The sequence below is a fragment of the Otolemur garnettii genome, unplaced genomic scaffold (assembly GCF_000181295.1).
Source record: "Otolemur garnettii isolate 467f Iridium unplaced genomic scaffold, OtoGar3 scaffold00010, whole genome shotgun sequence".
Lineage (NCBI taxonomy): Eukaryota > Metazoa > Chordata > Mammalia > Primates > Galagidae > Otolemur > Otolemur garnettii.
Genome location: NW_003852405.1, coordinates 3,789,449 through 3,810,899, shown reverse-complemented (window position 1 = coordinate 3,810,899; position 21,451 = coordinate 3,789,449). Strand labels below are relative to the sequence as shown.

At 41.0% G+C, this 21,451-nt stretch overlaps 1 protein-coding gene and 1 long non-coding RNA gene across 7 annotated transcripts in view; one reads left to right on the top strand and one right to left on the bottom strand.

Annotated features, from left to right (window-relative positions):
- Positions 1–21,451, top strand: part of NTNG1 (netrin G1) — a 334,904-nt gene that overhangs the window by 243,141 nt on the left and 70,312 nt on the right. For all 4 annotated transcript variants that reach the window (XM_023509790.1, XM_003784092.2, XM_003784094.3 and 1 more), the window contains 2 exons: positions 442–614; positions 13,337–13,363. In XM_023509790.1, the coding sequence (XP_023365558.1) occupies positions 442–614; positions 13,337–13,363 (200 nt within the window). The remainder of the gene's footprint in view (positions 1–441; positions 615–13,336; positions 13,364–21,451) is intronic.
- Positions 1–21,451, bottom strand: part of LOC111723288 — a 49,842-nt gene that overhangs the window by 5,681 nt on the left and 22,710 nt on the right. For 2 of the 3 annotated variants that reach the window (XR_002771864.1, XR_002771862.1), the window contains one exon: positions 11,856–17,114. This is a non-coding gene — a long non-coding RNA (uncharacterized LOC111723288). Of the gene's footprint in view, positions 1–11,855; positions 17,115–21,451 lie in introns of those variants that run through there. The other variant, XR_002771863.1, reaches the window with a different exon arrangement.

The following is a 21,451-nucleotide window of genomic DNA, read 5'->3' as shown; positions in this document are numbered from 1 at the left end:
ACAAATAAGAATTGGCCTAATGATTTGAAGCAAAAAGAAGATAACGTTGTTCTTTAAGCCCAGAGGAAACCCACAGGAAATTGTCATAGATTTGATGACATCACAGGAAAACCTCTCACAGGGGCAGTATTTTGGGGTACCCATTGAAACCCTTGATTTTGGAGCAGCGTTGTTTTGTGGGAGCTTCAGGCCCCCACTAAACTGGTAGTTTTTCTCAAAGTACAGTGTGAGGACAGACTGTATTATAACGACCCCCATCCCAAAAGGCACCTGCTGAAAAGACTCTGAAGGCTGGGGCTGCAAATCTACACTCCACCAGACGCCTCTGGGTATCACTAACGCACTGCACGGTTTGAGCCACAACCCTACGAGTCAGACCAGGAAGGCCTCAGTGGTCACCAACTTGACTGATAATGAACTCTTTGTCTCTCTTCTGCCCAGGTGCAAGTGTAATCTCCATGCCACTGTGTGTGTGTATGACAACAGCAAATTGACATGTGAATGTGAGCACAACACGACGGGTCCAGACTGTGGGAAATGCAAGAAGAATTATCAGGGCCGACCGTGGAGTCCAGGCTCGTATCTCCCCATCCCCAAAGGCACTGCAAATACCTGTGAGTAACTTTGCCTGGTAACACCGTATTTATTCTGTGCACAATGAGCTGACCCTCGCTCTGCATTTCACTTGCAATGTGATTTTTACCCCCTCTTGACACTTGTTTCATTCCTTTTCAAACTGCATCTAAAGTTTGAGTCCCTATTTTGCCACGGAGAAGCCTGTTTTAGCACCTGGATCATGTGTTAAATTCTGTCTCCTACCATTCACGTTCAGTGTGTTGGGAGATGGTTCTTGAAATCACAGAAGCAACTTTTTCTAAGTATCTGAGACAGGGATGTATTTTTTTCTCTGCCCCTCGTTAATTTGCTATTAAAACGGGCCTTGAAAAACTCAACTCCAAATTAATTTCAGCCATAAAGAACTTACAAAAATTATTTGGATGTTTTCAATTATATTTCCCATACTGGGGAAACCAGGAGATGCTTTACCCAGATGTTTCCCTCTCCAGTTTTAGCCAGACCCTGGTTTTTCCCAGTAAAATAATTGGCTTTTTTCCAAACTTCCACAGTGGAGCCATGCCTGCAATGAGTCCTGTGAGTAGAGGTCACTCTCGGGTAAAGAACGTGACTGCAGGCCTGTGGTACCACATTAAGAAGGACTTTTGTGAGCGTGTGAAAGAGCACAGGCATTAACAGTGTTTATAGAAACCACCTGAGACACCCCATTCCCACTCATGCGCATCTCTGATTATTCCTAGGAAAATAGGCTCTGACCTACTCAAAATGATTATTTCTGAAATAATTTGCCCAATTCTATGGATATAGACCAATTAGCCATCTGCAAAAGCCCAAAGTTTGCCCTTTTTAAAAAGTAGAGAAAGGAGGCGATTAGAATATACCCATTCAGCGAGAACTAAGGGAAGCTGCAGGACCGTGAGTTCAGGAGAATGAGAGCTTCGGCCTCCACCAGCTCCGTGCAGGGCTAAGAATGTTATCAGGCTCTTCAAAGAAGCAACTGCGAGAAACCAAACCCAAAAATGTGTATCAGAGGAACCAGGACCTTATCAGCTTAAATGGAGGAGTAATGGGGCCAGGTAACAAGCCATGAAGTGCAGGGCATGAAATTACGATAGAGTTTCTATGAAGCAGGGAAAAAAATCCTTCAAAAGGTTAAAAAAAAATTCCCTCTATTCTAAGAGTATTCACTTTCTTTCTGTGTTAAAGAAAAAGACTGACTTCTTGCTCCTAAAATTAATACATTAAAAGCTCTGTTGAGCAAAAATGTTGATTTTTCAAGGCGGTTTTATTAGTAGAGACTCTGTGACCTTCCCTCCATTGTCAAGGGCCAGAGACTCATGAATTCAAAAGGGATCTTTCGGGGTTATTGTTGCAATACCCTATGGCTGGCTACCTAAAATCTCCTGGGTCCACCGCTGTCAAATTTAGTTTAAAGCTTTTCCAAGGGGAAAATGGTCCAGATTTCTTTTTCAGTTTCCAGTTGATTTCAGTGGGACAGGCTGAGGAAGAGAAGGAAGTTTACAAATGCCTGGCTGGCATTCTGGCTCATTCTTAGGCAGGCCAACTTGCCCAGGCCACCTCAGAGGCAGCTGGGGTTAGCTGCTGTTCAAGCCGTCAGCTTCTGTTCCAACATGACCCCATTCTTCAATCCAGAATCGGGCTTAAAAGTCTTTGTTCACTGTGGGACATTTTCATGGAGGCGACTGTCTCATTCCAGCCAACATTTCTGACTGATATGTATTTCTTGTTACATTCTCCATGGAAATGACTTACATATCCCTAACCTTTACATAGTGAGGATCACCAAGTCACTACCTGGTCAAAGGAACAAAATCTCTTTCAATTTTCCTTGCAGATCCAGTTGTACTTCTATTCCTTGGTTTTTGTGGGTTTTTTTTTTTTTCCTTTGGCCGGGACTGGGTTTGAACCCACCACCTCCGGCATATGGAGCTGGCACCCTACCCCTTTGAGCCACAGGCGCCACCCCGATTCCTTAGTTTTTACCGGCTTTCTCTACACTTCTTAGGCCTTTTCCTCATGCCTGTTAAACTAAGAAGGTGACAGATGGACCCAGTGGCCAAGGGAGTTCAATCCAATGTTTCAGAATGGCAGATGCTAGAAGAAAGATTTCAGAAGTAATCTGCAGTTGTCCAGCCTTGCAATGGAAAAGTCTTGCAAGAGAAAGAGCCCCTTCTATGAAATCTCTGACACATTAGACTATGCTCTAAAACATTTATGGAGGGAAGTAAGCAACGCAGTAGCTTCGTGCACAAGTTGGAGGATCAAGTCCCAGTTCCTCCGTTCACTAGTTGTGTGACCTTGAAGAAGTAAGCCAACCTTTCCCACACTGCTTCCCATCTGCAATGTGAGAATAATAACAGCTCTTACCTCGCAGGGATTTTTGAGAGGATTGACTGTGCTAATTCATGTCATGTGTCTGGCATAACACCTGTCGCAAAATAAGTGTTCACAAATTTTATTTTGAGGATATTTTATAAGACAGTCTTATCCATGGTTGGACTGTTTTATGCAGAAAAAAAGACATTTCTTAACCTGAATGTGGAGTGTCTCCTAATTTCTAACCATTTTTTTTTCTTTTTAAGTAGTAAAAGATCCATATAGGCCCCAGTTTTATTTCTTCTCCAAGTTAACCATCAGCAACTTTATTTTTCATATGATGATTTTTTCATGTCTCCTATCTGCTTGCCTTCCCTGGAAGTCCTCCCATTCACTGGGGTGGTGTTTCGAGCCAAGCACACACTTTCAGCACTTTTATAATTCTTATTTCCTATTGACTTTTCCTTACACAAAGAAATACATGCACACACACACTCACTCACAGGACTCTAGTTAGTACATTAAAAGTTAATTATCGGAAGGAGACTTTACATCTTTTATGTTTACCTAGGTGGAGTTGAAACACATTCTTCTTAGTAAAAAGCATCACAAAAATGGAAAAGTAAGTACCTAGTATAGTCAATACTAATATGAAACCAATATATAAATAACTATATGTCCACACACAAGATAAACACAAGTATAGTCTAGTAAGAATAGAATATACTCACTATTCCCTCACTCAATAGGAGGGAGAGGGGAAAGGGAGGAGGAAGGGTGACTGGTGGGATCTCACCTAATGTGCACAATGTCAGGGTGTTCAGCAGGCCCCCTGGGTGAAGGGCTCAACTACAAATGAACTTGACCTTACAAACAAAAACAGTGTTACCTGAACATTTGTCCCCTCATATTAATCTGAAATTGAAAAAGAAGTCAGTTATCCAAGAGTGACATTGAGGATCTATCATACCCTAATGTAAAAATACCCAACCTGCTGAGTAGAATAGGAGGATCTGCAGCCTCTGGTCCTTCTCCATCTACCCCTCAGTAGCTGAGAAATGCCCCTCATGTTGGATAATCACTGCGTTTAGCAGATTCTCAAGCTGCCAGGATATTTTTTGAATAGGATGATCAGTTTCTGCCCATCCCAAGTTTGAACAAGAGAACAGGAGGCCTTCATTATAACAGGAAATTATTTCATCTTCCTCTGAAGACACTCTATCCACCACGCGGGGACACCCTGGATGGGACCTTGCTGGGAGTCATCAGGCTTTGGAGGACCTGCATCCAGAGCACCTCAAGGCCACTTCCAGATGAAGTACGCACATCCAAGAAAGAAGGGCACAGAGGGCCAACTCTCCGTCTTCAAGATGCACCACGTTTCCCCGGGCTTTTTTTTGTTACAATATACTTGGTAGAGGCTAACGTAATCACTTTTGTGATATTTTTATTCACATGCTTTTATTCAAGAGTCAGTGTGTTTTTCTTGGTCTTTTAAAGCCAATGCATTTGTGTCCGAAATCTTTTTTTCTTACAAAGCTTATGTTTTGTAGAAAAGACATCTTTCTTCTTCTGTCGATCTTCGTTCTATTTTTGATAGAGTTCTATTTTGAATGTCCTTTGGATTTCATGCCTGCCTTCTAAGTAACAGCAACTCTGTCCAACTTTGCGCTTAATTGTGGCTCTCTTGACTCCCCCATGGTCTGGCTCATTAATAAAAGTATTAAGTAACACTCTGTAAACTCTGATCCCTACAGAATAACACATATTGTTTTTCCACATATCAATACTAAGACCTTAGTGAACACTCTGTAGGAATCATAACTCCAGCCGAGATAAAATAATATCCACACATCTGCATCTCAAACTCTGTTCTACTAACCTTGAAAGAATTCTATGTTTGAATATGTTTGGAAAATGCTATATGCCATACTGATTCTTAGATAGCCACGTGATGTTATTAAAAACATTTGAGAAGGCCTACAGTAAGTAACCTATCTTACCCAATGTTTACAAGTCTTACTTATTTCATAGAACGCTTAATAACTTTCTATAAAACACTTTTGGTGGGGACAGGCTGGTCTAAACATTTCTTGCAGTCTAGTCATACAAAAGTCATGGAGACAGATAGGAAACCCAACTAGTTCAACTGTATTCAGTCCTTTATTTTTCTCTTACCTACTAGCTGTGACATTATTTGTTTGTTCAGAAATCCAACTTGAATCGTCCACACAATATCTAGGCCTCCTCTGAGTGACAGAAAGTAATTTGATGACTGTTCTGTTATTTTCTCTGCTATTCAATTTGCATTGACCCATTTATGTTTTCCCAGGTATACACATCTGGGTGTCATTATCCAGACAGTTTCCTAAGTGCTTTATATATATTAGTTCATTCTAAACTCACAACAGTCTTATAAGATAGATTCTACTATTTTTATTTTACATGCATAGAATCTTATGATTACAAAGAAAAAGTATCTTGTTTAAGGTTTGCACAGCTAGGAAGAGTGAGAGGGAGGATTTGAAGCAGGTGTAACTTGACTGTAAGGCATACACGTTGCATTATGTGTATTACACTTGAGTGACTATCTCTGTTCTCCATGGAGATTTAGGCTCGAATTTCATATCTGTCTGAACAAGTCCATCTTCTCCAAACCTGCCTGCTTCCTAGATTTCGGCTTCTTGTTTCCTTGCCTTTCAGAACTCCTCTTCTTTCCCCTTTAAATCTGCATGTTCTTCACCCCTGCCTATGTTCTCAATCTACAGTGTTTTCCTTGACATTCAAATCTATTCTTGTGGTTTTGCTTCTTAGTATTATCGATTTAATGGTAATCAACCAATTCTGGCTTCAATCTTTCTAATGAATCTAGACAGATTTTTTCAGCAGTCTGTAAAGCTCTCAAAGTCAAGATGTCAGATACTAAATTCATTTCTTTTCCCCAAAGCACCTTTCTTGTCACTCTCTGTTGAAATTCTGCTCATTTTTCAAGACTCCCCCTCAATACCAACCCCTCAGTGAAGCCTACCTAGACTCTCCTGTGCAAAATCAGTTACTCTCCTCTCTCCAGAATCTTGACAATGCATACGGACTTGTCATTAGTTGACTATCTTTAACCAAAGTTATAATGATAATGACAGCTACCATTTATTAAGTTTACTAGAGGTTTTTACATTTCATGAAGGAGATTTATGGCTTTATTGGCTTAAATCCTCACAACATCCCAGTGAGTTGTTTGCTATTACACTCCCCATTTTGCCGACAAGGAAACATAGGCCCAGAAAGATTAAGTCTTCCAAAGGCCCTGCAACTAATGTGCAATAGACCAAGATTTAAACTCAGGCCTGTCTGATCACAGAACAAAAATATTAGCAATTTAGGTGCAGGACCATGTTTTATTCTTGGCTTTTGTTTGTGTTTGTAGAATTAGTTATTTTGGCAAGTGGATAAGTAGACTTAATACCCCTTTAATGTGCATATGGCCTTTCATAATCCTGGGGTAGCCTTCACAGGTCATCAGAGCTATCTCCTACAGAGAGAGACCATCTGAGATGTTGGAGGAAGTCCAATAGGAAGAAGACTCACTGATGCAAATGCCCCCTCCAACCTCCCTGCGGTGGCATGCTGCCTGGCTTGTTTTCACAGGCCTCCCAAGTGGCCTTTACTGCTTGGGTGGCTTGACCACTGTCAAGCTCTAACTATTAGGCTTAGAATCCTAATTCTATTAGGCCAGCAAGAGAAATTCTTCCTCAAGTAAGACCTGAGTGTGTGACCAAGCTTGTAGGCCAAGATCTACAACCAAAATACCAAACTGCTTCTGCATAGTCACCAGTTTGCAGTCCCTCATTTGAAGCCACAGGAGCAGGTTGGATTCAGAATTCAACATTTTTAGGATTTTGGAAGATAATACAATCCACATACATGCAACAATACTCATAGCAGAATTATTAGGCCTCACCACTTAATCCAACATTTTAATATTTCTGCCACAAATGTATTATTATTCTCACCAACTGGGATGAGGGAGGAGGACTATTAATTGTAACCTCATGTCAGTTGCATTCCAGTTTTGTCACATGCAGCACATTAGATTGTACTGCAGATGTATTTTGAAAAAAAAAATTCACATGTACCCTAATAGGATAATGAGAGTTTTCCAAACTGCATATGGAAGCAACACACTGTATCCTATGATAGAATTAATGTACACAATTATGATCTAATAAAAAATAAATTAAAAAAATTCAATTTTCACAAATTTTTTTCTTTACTTGAGAACTGGAGGTGAGAGCAGGACTTGCATTAAATCAAGAGACAGTATGGAGTAGTAGCTCTGGGCCCAAACTCTCAAACCCAGACCTTTGAGTTCAAATTTCCTTCTCAACTGAAATTTGGGCAAGTTAGTCCATAGGTTTGGGTTTTTCCCATCTATAAAGTCAGCCTGATTATTGAGTCCATAGGGTTGTCATAAAAATTAAGTGAATTAAAACACACAGGCATTTGTACAGCACGAGGCACACAGTCAGCCGCAGTGAACTTAGTTGCTTTGTCATTGTATTTGCACTGAGATCGACCATGTGATCGGCAAACTCTCCCCTTGGAGATGGCAGCTATGTGTGGAGATAATTGTGGCCAAATAGCTGTTTATTCATCCACAATAGAAATAACAGCTACGGGCTGGGCACCTATAGCTCAACCGGCTAGGGCGCCAGCCACGTACACCTAGGGTGGCGGGTTCGAATCCCCAGCCCGGACCCGCCAAAACAACAATGATGGCTGCAACCAAAAAATGGCCGGGCATTGTGGCGGGCGCCTGTGGTCCCAGCTACTTGGGAGGCAGAGGCAGGAGACTCGCTTGGGCCCAGGAGTTGGAGGTTGCTGTGAGCTGAGATGCCACGGTACTCTGCCCAGGGGGGACAGCTTGAGGCTCTGTCTAAAAAAAAAAAAAGAAAAAAAAAAGAAATAACAGCTACGGTGTTCAGATTATTCAAGTCCTTATGACCAGTGTATTCTCTTTCCTATAATTAAGTCTATGTGCAGAGCCAGATAATAATCAGAAGGTTGCTTGATGAGCATGAGATCAGGAAATTTAGATGACTTGAATGTTAATGACATCAGGCCGGAACTTCCTGCCATGTGCATATTCACCAGGTTAGCCTCCCTCGGGCCAACAGGGCACGGAAGGTCTGGCAGTTTACAGGTTACCACCCTTTCCTCCTGAGACAATGCTGGGACAGCACAGCCACCAGATGTCTCAGTGTGCACCTTTCACGGCGTCCACGTTTTGATCAGCTGGATCTTCTATTCCTCAGCTACGTTAACACAGAAAGTCAGGTTAATGTCACCTCTTGTCAAGTCTGTCACATACGCTCAGGCTCTAGCCCTGCTGCTGCTCTAACATGACGTTAGCTATCTCTGCTTGGACCATTCTGATGATTTCACAGCATACTCCTGGGAAGGCAATCTTATTTCCCTCACTTTCAAGTTCCTAGGAGATAGCTCCCCACACCTCCCATCAACCGCAGCTGAACCAGGGGCTGAGGCTGGAAGGACAGTGGAAGTAATGCCCCTGGAATACCCATGAGTCTGGGGAATGTTTTCTCCCTCATTACCTACCTCTTCAGCTGAAAGACGTTCTTTTGGAGTTAGGGCTCCCAGGGGCTTCTGTCTGGCTATAAGAAGATCTAGTCACCTACTCGATGGGTATTTTCAAATCATCTATCACAACAGTGATATTTTTTCCCCTTGATTTGAAGCATGCCAAATCCTTATCCCTTCTGCTTCCTTCCTGATGAAAAGTTGCTGAACCTTGCATTGATTCTTGGAAGGAGTTATGGCTTTCAGCACTGCCTTAATCTCCTTCTGAAGATCTAGGTATTCATTTTTGAGATCTTCATCACGTTGATTCTTTAAGCTTAACTATGTAACCCTTTTGCTGCTGACTTGGTTTCAGTGGTCAATAAAAAATTTTTTAAAAGAAGGAGAAAATACTGCATTATTGCATTAAATAATTCTGCTAGGTTCTTACCCTTCTAATTGTAGCAGAATACCTTTAAAACAAACATGAAAATAAACGGGGGGCCAGGGAAGGCTGGTTAAAGAGAGAGTATCTCCAAGTACCCACAAGGCTAGCTCCCTTCTCATCTTAGTAGCACATGGTGGCATACCGGCCTTTGGTTTACTCCAGGCGCATCTCTCTGGCTGAAGCAGCATTTCTATAGTCAGAGAAGTGTTACTGTTATAAACGTAAACTGGATATTGCAGAAACTCCTGGTAAAGCTCAGGCATCCCCATGCTCATTTCCTCAGCACCAGCTTCGCACTGTCTCAGACAGGGACAGGGAATCACAGGCTCCACTGTTGCCTATAAAGGGATTGACTTGGACACGGCACTTGTGTCTCTTTATGCCCCTTCTGTCAAATGAAATGCTTTAATAAGATTATTTCTTAAATCCCTTTCAGCTCTCAATTTTTTATCTCTCTTTCTGAGTTCGCTTGCCTCGTATCTTCCTTCCTTTCCTCCCTTTTCTTTGAATCTACTAAACATCTGTTTTTCTTTCCCAAGTATTTTTGAACTTGGTACAGAGGTAGATTTAAGCTAATGAAGATTAAACTTCAGGGTCCCTCGCTGGACTCCTTCTAAATTAAAAAAAAAATCAATTTCATATCTAATTTTGTATTTTAATATTATATTCTTTTTTTTGTTGTTTTGCAGTTTTTTTGGGGGGGGGTGGGGCCAGGCTTGAACTTGCGGCACCTGGTATACGGGGCTGGCGCCCTACTCCTTGAGCCACAGGCACCACCCTATTATATTCTTTGTCATGAAGAGACCTCTCAGATTTGTATACATGGCATACTTCACATTCTACAAAATCTGTACCTTCCCCTGGGCGGGATAGGAGAAAAGACAAATACAAATAAGCATATCAAAATAGGAGTTTAAAAGGAAAATCTGAGAAAAGGCACAGAAAGAAAATAGGCCCAACATTAAATGCTAAGTAGTCTCCGCAGTTGAACATCAAGCTGAGCTCTGAGCCTCTCAGTTCCATGAAAGGCAGAGCAGTGAGAGGGGTTTGTACATTACTATCAGAGAGGAGGACGTGTTCGAAGATGGCATTTAATGTTATTAACAATGAGGATTAAAAACACAATTAATATTCAGCAATCCTCCGCTCTGAGAAAGATCTCAGAGGGGAATGCTTTATAGCAGACAAAATGATACGTTGACCAAAAGTGGTATTTTCACAATGGCAGTCACGAGGAAACAAGTAACATATTTTTGCTCCAATATTCATGGAGCAATTCTGTTATCAGGCATTGTCCGAGGCGGACAGGAGAGACTGACAAAGAGCCCAGACATAAGAGTTTGAACCTTCAGGCGTGTCAGGGAAACACAAAAACAATTAAAAACTAAGCTGATGAATTGATCGTGGAGGCCTGCACAAAGCAGAGAAGAGCTAACCCCCAGCAGGGACCTGGGGAATGAAGGGAAGAAATAACTTCCCAGCTCAGTTTCAAAGGTAAAAATATTCTTTACATCATAGTTGCTCCCTCCCAGGGAATGTTTCAAAACGGCAAACATTGCCTAGACATTTTTTTTCGGAGTCCAATCTGACTCTCATTACCGTGGCTTCTGGGCACGGCAGCTGTTGGAAAATGGAATTGAATTCATTCATTCATTTCTCCCAGACCCCCAAGTCACCTCACCTTTTGTGAACTGAATAGTTGCAATTCATTTCTGAGGCTTCCCGCCTTATTTCCTTGAGTGTTTGAAGGATTTCTTTGGGCTTACCTGTAGCCTTTTTAAAGAATGGGGGTGAGTTTGCTAATTTATGTAATCATCTGGAAGAGACCCCCAAACAAGGTAGTTGGACATGATAACAAGAAGCCTTAAGAAAAAAGAATCACGTGAAAATACACTGCCAGACATCCCTTGGTGTTCAGATATTTTCAAAGTCAAAAATCTCTATTCAAATGAGCAGTTTAAAAATCTTTTCTAAGCAATTCCCATTCTGCAGCAGTGGAATCGAAAGTGATTCATCTGGCAGCACCTCAAAAAATGGTAAGCCACAAAATCAGGAAAAATCTGCATTTTAAGCACACACTGTTAGGTAATAGGAAACATCTTCATGAGAAAAACAGAATCTCATAATAGCCTTGCCTGGCGAGGTTTGTGTACTCAGCGTGAACATTGTTCCCTTGCACTGGTATCCCCAAAGGATGGGAGAAATTTCTGCATCTTTCTGAAGAATTCAGCTACACTACGTACTGCATCAAACAGTCTTGCGGGCTTGCTCTCCATCGTGTCTAGCAAACACCCGGTGAACTTTGCCTTGCATTATGCATGGCCCTCTAACTCTGTGTAAGTTTGGAAACACATGAAAAGTCTCCTCCTGCCATCCTAACTTCCATTCTCTTTGATGGATTACAACGGGCAAGCAGTTCTTTGCAATGGAGCAGGATTTTCAATCCTGGGGAAATTTGGAGCTTCTGCCATTGATACTAAAATTATGATGCTGCCATCGTCCCTCACTCAACAGGGGATTTGCAAAAGAAAAAAATAATAAGAAAGATTCGGTACCAAGTCACTGTCATGCTGTGGCAAAGATACTCTACCTAAGTGGCAGGTCAGAAATTCAGCAGGCCTTTGCGAAAATTGCATTCGGCTGGAAAGTCAGTTCATCGGATAGAGTTAAAACGTGGAAATAGAAACTTAGGTTTCCACGTGGGGTTGACCCGTGCTCAGTAATTAAGAGGAAGCACTGTAAATGCTGAGCATTTAACATCAAGACATTTTTAATACACCTAACACCTGAAAATAAAATTTCATCCTATCTTGTTTTTTAATTAAATCATAAAACCAGCACATTGTACCCCACGACTGCATTAATGGACACACCTATCCTGTTTTTAAAAAAAAATCATAGCAAACCTTATTTCTTCATTCTCTTCTCCTCACTAAGAAGTAGGAAAATAGCTCTCGGCTTTGGAGAACACAAGGCTAGAAATCTTTGAGTAAGGTACAATGACTAGTTAACGTAAGCAGAGGGCAGTTGTTGAAAGATAAATACTAAAATAGAAGCTTAGAAACAGTTGCCACCTTTTACTTACAGCTCAGCGATGTGGAGGACAAGTCTGAACAGCTCATTAAAAGCTATCAATTATTGGCTGCATACCATGTGCTAGACATTTTTATGGATTATCTCATTCAATCCCCGCAGCAGCCCTATGTAGGAGATATTATCAGTCCCTTTTCAGATGAGGAAGCAGATACACAGAAGCTGGGGGACTTGCCTAAAATCACCCAACTCTTCAGTAACCAAGCAAAACTCTCCACTCAGGTCTACCGGATTCCCATCTCAGGCTCCCACTCACGGTGCTACCCTCATCTAGGGACAAGAGTATAAATCTCTGGTTTTTAATTAGCAAGAGTCTAAATCTCTGGTGCTGCTTTACGAGGCAGCTACACCAGTAAAACTCATTATAGCAAAGATAGATACAGCACATACTACCCGTCACCCAATGTTCTGAGAGCTTTAACTCTACGGTTTACAAACTCCTCTCAACAACCCCATGAGGTAGGAAACTGAGCCTCTGAGGCCCCAAGGTCACACAATCAGTGAAACTTAGGAGTTAAACTCAAGCTGCAAACCCAGACATCCCAGCTCATGAGCCTCTGCCCTTGGTCACAACCCATGATTGCTTGGTTAGGAGCTTTAATCTGGGTACAGACTAAATTCAGGTTCACATTTCCACCAAGTCCAGCCACATTTTGAAATGGTCCCACTGCCTTAGAGCAAGTTATGAATTAAAATGCAAGCTGAAAAATCAATGCTGTCCATGATCGATGTGAACAACCTAATGTATTCTTGAATGATTCTGCTCAATTAGTTCCTATTATGGAGTTTAATCCACATATCTGACAAGTAAAAGAGGAATAAAAAGGATGGTGCTGTGAAATTAATCAAAGAAAGTGCCGGATAATACAGCTCACACATGCTTCCCAACACGTTTAAAAAGATCTGCTGCATGTGTGGGTATGTTTTGAGAGGTCCACACGGTGTCTATTTGGTACTCTCTGCCCGGAATGTAAGCCTAGCTCAATATCTGTTTTGAACCACATGCAAATGTTAACTTCACATGCAAGCATGAAATGGGTGCCGTCACAAGGCTTTCTTGAACCAGCTGTTGAAATCAAGCGTTAACTTCTCAACTCCGATGAGCCCAGGAGTTCTAGAATGAAAGAAAAATGGTTTCTAAACTGAATCCATACATGCTGGATATTCGGAGTGTTTTCTGTTTCCATTTCCTAGTGGCGTGAGTGTTAAGTAATGTCAAATGACTCAGATTTGTAGATGATGCTGAAGATGCCGGGTGCTAACCCACAGCTAACAGCCTGTCTTTATTGTTTTCTTTCCCTCCAGGTATCCCCAGTATCTCCAGTATCGGTAGTAAGTAAAACACTCACCAAACCCAGTGTAGGCTAGCTTCGCTTTGTGGCTCAGCTCCTCAGAGCTATTTTCCCAGTGTCCATTTCTGGTGTCATAGGGGGCTTTCTTTGTGACTTGCATTTTTGTGTTAATTTTCTGCCCAGATAATGCTACAGGCACAGATAAAGTAGCTATTTATGCCTAAGACTCCTGTGGAGGTGGCACTGCCAATGTTTTCCTGACTCCTTTTGACCAATGAAGGCCACCGGGACAGAGGTGCAATTACTTAGATAACCGTAACCTATTTAGCAAAAATACAAATAGTCCTATTTACCCATCCTTAGTAACCGACAAACAAATTGGACTCTCTCTCTCCCTAGGACTGGATGTGGATTTCCAGTGTAATTTAGAAAAGCAGAGAATGAACGCCTTGGGCATATTCATCAGAATTCAAGGGAAAGGCTAGGAGATTGGGGAAAACGAATTTTGTGAATGTATTAAGCGCTAGACTTTGTAAAGGCCTGAAAGAGGCAGGTTTGTGAGCACGCGTGTCTCTGGAGGGATAAAGGGGAAAGAGAACCAGTACCTCCCTTTCACCCTCCCAAATTACCATGAGTCGTGTCTCCTTGACTACTAAGGTTTAAGTTTGGTAGAGAAGGGGTATAAAAAAATACATGCAGAATTTAGGATTCAGAGTGCTAGAAGATCCTGCTAGAAATCGAAGCAATTAAAGAGAAATCCCCCTCCAAGCCTCTGAGGAACACGTCTCCATCTCACCTCAAAGAATGTTCTCCCAGCCTCAGTGGGAGAACCAGGCTGTCTGTCCCTGTGCACGCAGAGCAATGATACCCTCGCACCAACCCTGAAATGCTCGGCAGAAAGTATCTTTTCAGAACAGAATTGTGCATGTTTTTATATATTGTACCCTTTATCTCCGATGGCTAAAACCTGGTAACAAAAGCTGAATAACTGATTCGAAATAAAGTCCCGAGGAAGCCAAGATAATGCACTGTAAGGGAGGCGTTTTCACTGTGGTGTCATCCCTCACAGGCTCGCACGGTAGTGCTGTGCCAAGCAGGGTGATCGCAGTATAAATAGCAGCAGTTGAAGAATTACGATACCCAGCATCCATCTAAAACGCGGTATTCCGATAATTCGGATAAAACAACTTCCTACTTCTTATAAATGCACAGTCAGGTCCTTCAATGTATAAATCCACCCAGTTGACTTAAGCTGGGGAATAGGCCTGGATGCCGATTGTTAACAACTCGATGTGGTCAGTGCCGTGAACATCTGCTACTCTGCACGTAGAAACAGTGTTCACGTCCATTTAGATCCCAGCCTGGTGCTACAGCGTCTTGTTGAAACATTATCAGTGATACACACTTGCAGATGGGAACGCTGAGCTCGAATAGTCTGATTTTTCTGCTTTCGTTCCCGCCTTGGCATTGGCCTATCAGAGTACACACGCCACGAGGTGCTCCTTTCAGGCCTTGACAACCGCATTTGCACCTGCGTTTTAGAGCAACCGGGAACCAAAGGCAGGGAAGCCGAGACAAGTTATTGAGCCTGCTCTAGTGGTCTGGCCCGTCACAAGTTTCAGAAATGGATGGATGGAAAAGTAGTTCTTTGGCGCTGGGGTGTCTTTCTGTTGGGAGTGTCCGTCGTGTGTTGCATGGACCCTCTGACTGTCCTGCTCACCCCACATCCCATCCAGCCGCCTCCGCCACATCCCCCATCTCTGAGCATCAGCAGATGTTGACCTTTTACACACCGAATCAGGAAATTCTGGCTTGTTTTGGCTTTGTTTTATTTTCAAATCAGTGGTGACCTGAAAGGATGCTTTGTTGTGCCTTTGGAAAATGTATCAACCTCTATGATCAGGAACCTAGGAAAATTTAACTTCTAATACCTAACAAAACCCCTCTGACTAAAAGCGAGAGCTTGTAACTTATCTCTAGTCTGCCTCTGGCTATTCTGCTTGGAGTGCAAAGGGCGTTTTCTCAGATTTCCAGCAAGCAGGAGTAAGAGCTTCCAGGGGTCACCCAACATCACCCGAGACTAGCTTACCTACTGCATGGCTTTTAAGGTAAAGGGATTTACAATAAAACCATCCAGCGTGGTTGTATCTCCTAGACTGCTTTAATGGCATTCACAATTTCCTTCTTTGTGGACTTAAAAGGTGCTTGTTGTGTGCTCCGGTGGATTCCTCTCCTCTCCAAGGGGCAAGAATTCACACGCAGAGGACTCACTGCCTGTTCTAGAGGGCAGAGGAATGGGGTTTTCAAGGTGCAATCCATCAAAGAAGAGGCTGCTTGGATTTTTAACTAAGTTTGGGTGTTTGCCGGGGCTTCTTCCATTACCCCAAAGAAGGAATGAATGAATATAATTCCATGACTATATAGGAAGATACCATTATAGCAGATGTAACACCGATGAGATTCTGATCATCAATGCATTATCTCAAGGAGAATAATGTATACCACCAATATAAATTATTGACGTATGTGACCATAAGTTTACGTACACATGCTATATAGGTAGTGACTAAAGATTTTGGAGCCCTAATCGATTTCAGGAGAGATCTCCAAATGTCCATGCCTGTACTGAGGTTCAAATGCTTGTACACTGTGCTCATCCTTTCTGATCATCTGCTAAAAACGTTGTTGAAACAAATTTTCCATTAAGGTCATTTGTAGCTGCTGTTGTCTATCTATACAGAAAGAGGTTTCCCAGTCATCCCAAGGGTACTCAAGTTAAAAATTCGTCATTTTGATGTGCTTTGGCCATGGCTGAGAAAATGCTGGTGGTACTGTCAGCAATTAATGAATCCCAAAATAAATCTGTAGCCATTTGAGCCTTATGATCTATGATTTTACTTTATCTGATGTGGTAGGAATTCATTCCGATTCCATTATTTCATCAAATGTATGATGCAGTTACAAGGAAACAGTCACGATTTTGTTCAAGGGAACATTTGTCGATGGTGATGAGCCAAATTAACAGTCGACTTGGTGTGGGCGTTTTTTGTTAAAGTCGATAAACTGGTCATTACCTTCTAACATATATGACTGATCTCTGGTCCCGGAAAGCAAATAATTTCACAAATTATGTAAAACAGTATATCACACATATAAAGAGCATAACTAGACCAGCAAGGACTGTCCTAATGTGCAAATAGATCTGCGTGGGTGTTTATCACTTCCTACAAAAGCAGAAGACAGACCGCTTAGAGGTTAAAAGGTGGCCCCCAAACAAGAGATGACATCAAGAAAGATACCTTCAAAAACCTTGGAGTTTTTAAATACATAGAAATATTGCTTAGAATACCATCAAAAGAAAAGAGAGATGCAAACATTTTGTTACGCTGGCTATAGATTGTTTCCTTAAATTACTTTCAAATGACTGGCATGACGGTTTAGAAGGAGGTGTTTTAGAATATTGATGGAGGTGTTTGGCCATCCCTGTCCCTAACTCCCAACTTATCCAATTTAAAACAACATTTCACTCAAGGGAAATATCCCATTTTCTTGTTTTCTCTTATAATGAGCATTTCCTTCATCACAGAGGTAAAAATTCATCTCTAATTTGATTTAATTGGCAGGACTTTTAAACAAGAGAAATGTTACCTGCAGGGATCCATCAGCCTGTTGTGAAAGCCTAGCGATGTTTTCATACTTGAAAACATTGGAAGCCGGTTGGAGACCTTGTAAAAGTTGTTTTCCAGACAGCATCCAAATATTTTTGTGCAGTACCAATTTATTGTAGAAACCTGGATCGTGAGGAAAATAACAAGGTTAATCATTTTGCCACCCAAGGGTTATTAATAATCATGTTCATGCTATCCAGAGAGCTCCAGTGTTTGTTTGGGGATTTTTTTCCCCTTTGCTTTAATACTTCTAAATCCCCCAAATAAAACTTTCATTTGAATTGCCCTTTAACTAATTAGGTTTTATATAATGAGGGAAAGAAAAATTATCAGGCTAGTGTAGCAACATGGCAAATTGCATGGTGTGCTACTTGGATTTTGAGCTGTTTGCTGATGTTCTAGAAGGAAAGCTAAGGTCCCAGGTGAAATGCCCTGGGCATGGTTATGTTGCATACCCCGTATCCTTATCACAGAACCATTTCATATGTGTGTAACTAGCATTTCACATTCATGAAAGCATGTGGTTATCCTAAAGTTGAATGAGCATTAGGACATAGCTGCCTCTTTAATCCTGAATTTAAAAATCAAATATTCCAATGGAGGAAAGGGAAAGGATCTCCTATTCAATAAAAGAAAAAAAACAAAAATAAGATTTTTACCAATCTTTATGGACAATAGTTGCCCACCTTGAGCAAATTAATGCATTATGCATTACCCTTTCCCCAGGTAAATTTAGAATGCCAAAGCACTCTTTAAGTGTGAGCTGATATCTCTGCCTTTGTTAGTCATCTCTGCGGGGTTAGTAAATTCCTAGCTTCAACAAAGATTTGTCCGTATCTCCGAAAGGTCACATGATAAAACTTCAAACATGTTCATTGTGAATCCTCACACAATAATGGTCACTTCATAGGTGTAGGGATCAAGTGAAGTCTTCTTGGACAGTTGTCCACCTAGCCACTCCACTGCCTGCGAAAAGTCAGGCAGAGCTTTTTGCTTGAAATGGTAGGGAGACGTTCCCCTGTGTCTACACTTCTATTTTACAAATGGTGGGTCTGAGGCTCAGAGTGGCCATGTGACTTGCCCCATTTAACATAGGCAGGGATGCCTATCTGACTCCAAGGGCTATGCTCATAACATCATACCAAGAGATGAGAAAAGTTCTAGATTTATTAACTTATACCCACAGCTCTTTCCAATCCATGACACTGTGCCTTAGAAACCAGTTGAGTCTTGAATTAATCCATTTCTCTTGAGGAAATATACATTGAGGTAGACGAGAAGCATGTAGATATCGTGTGTGTTGTAGAACATGAAACAGTTCATGAAATTAGCAAATTGTGAAATATGCTTATACTTATTTTGCAACGACAGACCGAATTTTTTCTTTATTGAGATAATTGCTGATAGCAAAACAATTCTGTGTGCCATCAGAAGAGGAGTCCTGTCACTGTCACATTAAACTGTACCTTCCCCACCGGTTTAATAATGTGTTTCTCAGAGTAGGCAGCTAGCTGTGACGATGGTAAGATTACCTCTGAGGCTCTGGGGTTTTCTCCCGGAAAGCTTTAGAGCTTCCTGTAGATTCCGTTCTTGGCATTAATAATGCTATTTCCCTATTTCCTGAGGGACAACAGCAGTGACTGCATAAACCCAAAAGGATCTTGTGATTTTTTTTCTCCACCTGATGTTCTTTTCATATGCCCCAGAAGAAGGCTATGTAATGAGGGCTCCCTCACGTGCTCTCAGCAATGGCCCTCCATAGCGTGGTAACACCCTGTTTCTCACAAGGTGCCATATTTTAGCTTCAAAAAATCACGTAAACGCAAGAAAATCACGTTGTTTGGAAACTTGCATCACAACTCATCCAACATCCTCATTTTACAGATAAGGCATCTAAGCCTTCAATAAATGTGTTTAAAGCATCTGGACAATAGCTGAGGCAGGACCACAGCTCCATGTCCAATTTCCAAATGACAACTCTTTCCCGTTCTGCTGTGACATTAGATTTCACCTCCTCATTTGTTAAATAACTGAGGTATGAGATGGTACACAGTAGACTATATGAGAATAAAGTCAGTCAACTTGCCTTTTGATGGGAAAGCATGGTCACCTTGTACTCCATCCTTAAACAGTGCCCACAAAGTGACTTGAAAGCTGCCTGCAGTTCGTGCTTGGTGAACACCCTGTGTCACAGAAGACAACTTGGTATTCTAAAGTGACCCTAGCTCCATAGCTTTCTTGGTGTAAATACAAAGTCTTTAGCTCTCTGCTTCAGGTTTGGTTCTCCATATGATTCCCTATGGCCTCAGCACTGGGTGGCCAGGGTTGGCAATGCTGATGGAGTTGTCTCCAACTCACAGCTCAGATAGTGTTCCCTGGGGCACAGAACAGAAAACTACTTTTATCCCAGAGCCTCATTTTTTATAACTGAATCCACTTTTACTCATTCCATAGATTTCCATTGCTATGTAATAGGTTTGGGGAACTCTTAAAAAAAATTGGGAAAACTACATATTTGATTCATATTCTAAGCTGATGTGCTTCCAAACCAAAAGAAAACTGGAAATTAATAATTCTATGTCTTTTAAGATTTAAAAATAGAATATTGCCTACAGTGTTATAAAATAATTTCTGTTGCTTTCTGGACACTAATAATTAATATAAGTCCCAGAACTGGATTATTTGCAAAAGTAAGCTATATCTGAAGCGAGTGTGTTTACTCATCAGAATCACTTGCTTTGGAAACAACTAACATTGCAAGAAAAAAATAGGGGGAGCACATTATTTTCCCTACTTTAAGTCACTAACCACGGTTTATACCACAGTACTCTGATTTTTATTACAATAGCAACCACACATAGAATGTGCGAATATTTATTAAATGCTCACAATAGTGCCAAGCAAATATTAGCTCATTCAGTCTTGACAACAACGAGTTAGCATAATTGGTTAGGTGGTAGAATTGTCCAAGTGGTAGAATTGGGATTCCAACCCAGCCTGACCTCCATTTCCGTATCTAAACTATCTTATACGCTGTATCTTAAATAAATCCCACCTAAATAGATATTTCCTCAGCTTCCCATAGATGTAACTTGAAAATTCAAAATAGCTTCTGATGGGCATGTCAGATAATTTCTTTATTTTTAAAGGAAGAAATTGTGGGGTATGTGACTGTAGTCTCCATACCATACACAGTCTTTGGAGTCTAGTCAAGGCAAATTCCACATGTGTGGAACCAGGGCCCTTCAGAAGAAGTGATTTTTATGAAAGAGTGTCCCTAAATGATTAGCCACCTATGAGCACGTGGTGATCCCTCCGCTCACTTTGATAATAATTTCTCAACTTCAATTTGGGTTTCACTGAAGCAATTGAAAGATCCATAGTCAAAGAACACAACAATAATTTCCCCATCTTTCAGGGAACTCTTGATCCCCCAGATTCCCCAAAGGGCCTCATCTAACAGGCTTCATATTTCCCTGAACTTGACTGTGATGCTGCCAGGCCATGAAAAAGAACCCGTAATGATAGAACTTGACAGCTGAGAATAACCATAAAGATCTGTTATCCAGTATCTATATCTTATAGAAGGAAACAGGAATCCAGAGAAATTAACAGCCAGACCACTCCTCCCGGGCAGAGCTGGGACCAGACTTCCCTTCTGACTCCAGGTCCCTTGGTCTGTAGTTAACTACCACTCTGAGACCTTCATGTTGACCCAAAGATTCTCCCTAGTTCATCTGTGAAAATAAGGAAATTAATAAATTTTGCAACAGTTCACCCAAAGAGGCAATACAAATACTTTTGACATACTTCTTTTTTTTTCTGTTTCCAATTCATAATTACTTGAAACAAGGGCCCCACTGGCTAAGAATTTTCAGAAGCTTCATATTATGCAAAGACTTTCATTAGAATTGGATATGATAAGATAGAATCCGCCTCAGTTATACTATTAATATCGTTTCCAATGTGCCTAAATTACTTCTGGGAATTAAACATTTCTTAGTAACATTTGTTGAATATTTACTACACATCAAGATCTCAGAGTTAAAATAGTAATCTGAGAGTAATTGGCTAATTTTGTTTTCTTACTTGGCCTTGTAATTATAAAAAAATTTCTTTTAATTAATGTGAAATATTAAATTAAAAATCTCATGATGGCCAATTATTAAAATATGTAAGTGCAGAGAGTAACCCACTATAGGAGTTTGGAGATACAAATATTAATAGTCATTTTTTCAAGACATTTTTTGTCCTAAAAAAAAACACACAGAACATAAAATTCTGAGCCATCAGAGACATGTATAGATTAGATCAGGATTTCCACATGATGACTGGTGTAGGTTCTGAGTTTTAATTGTACAGGAAAGTTAAGAAATCCTACATAATAAAAATTATTTGAAAAAATGTCTGATTATATTCCCAGGCAAAAATAAGGGCTTTTTCTGCCCAAGAAACTGTTT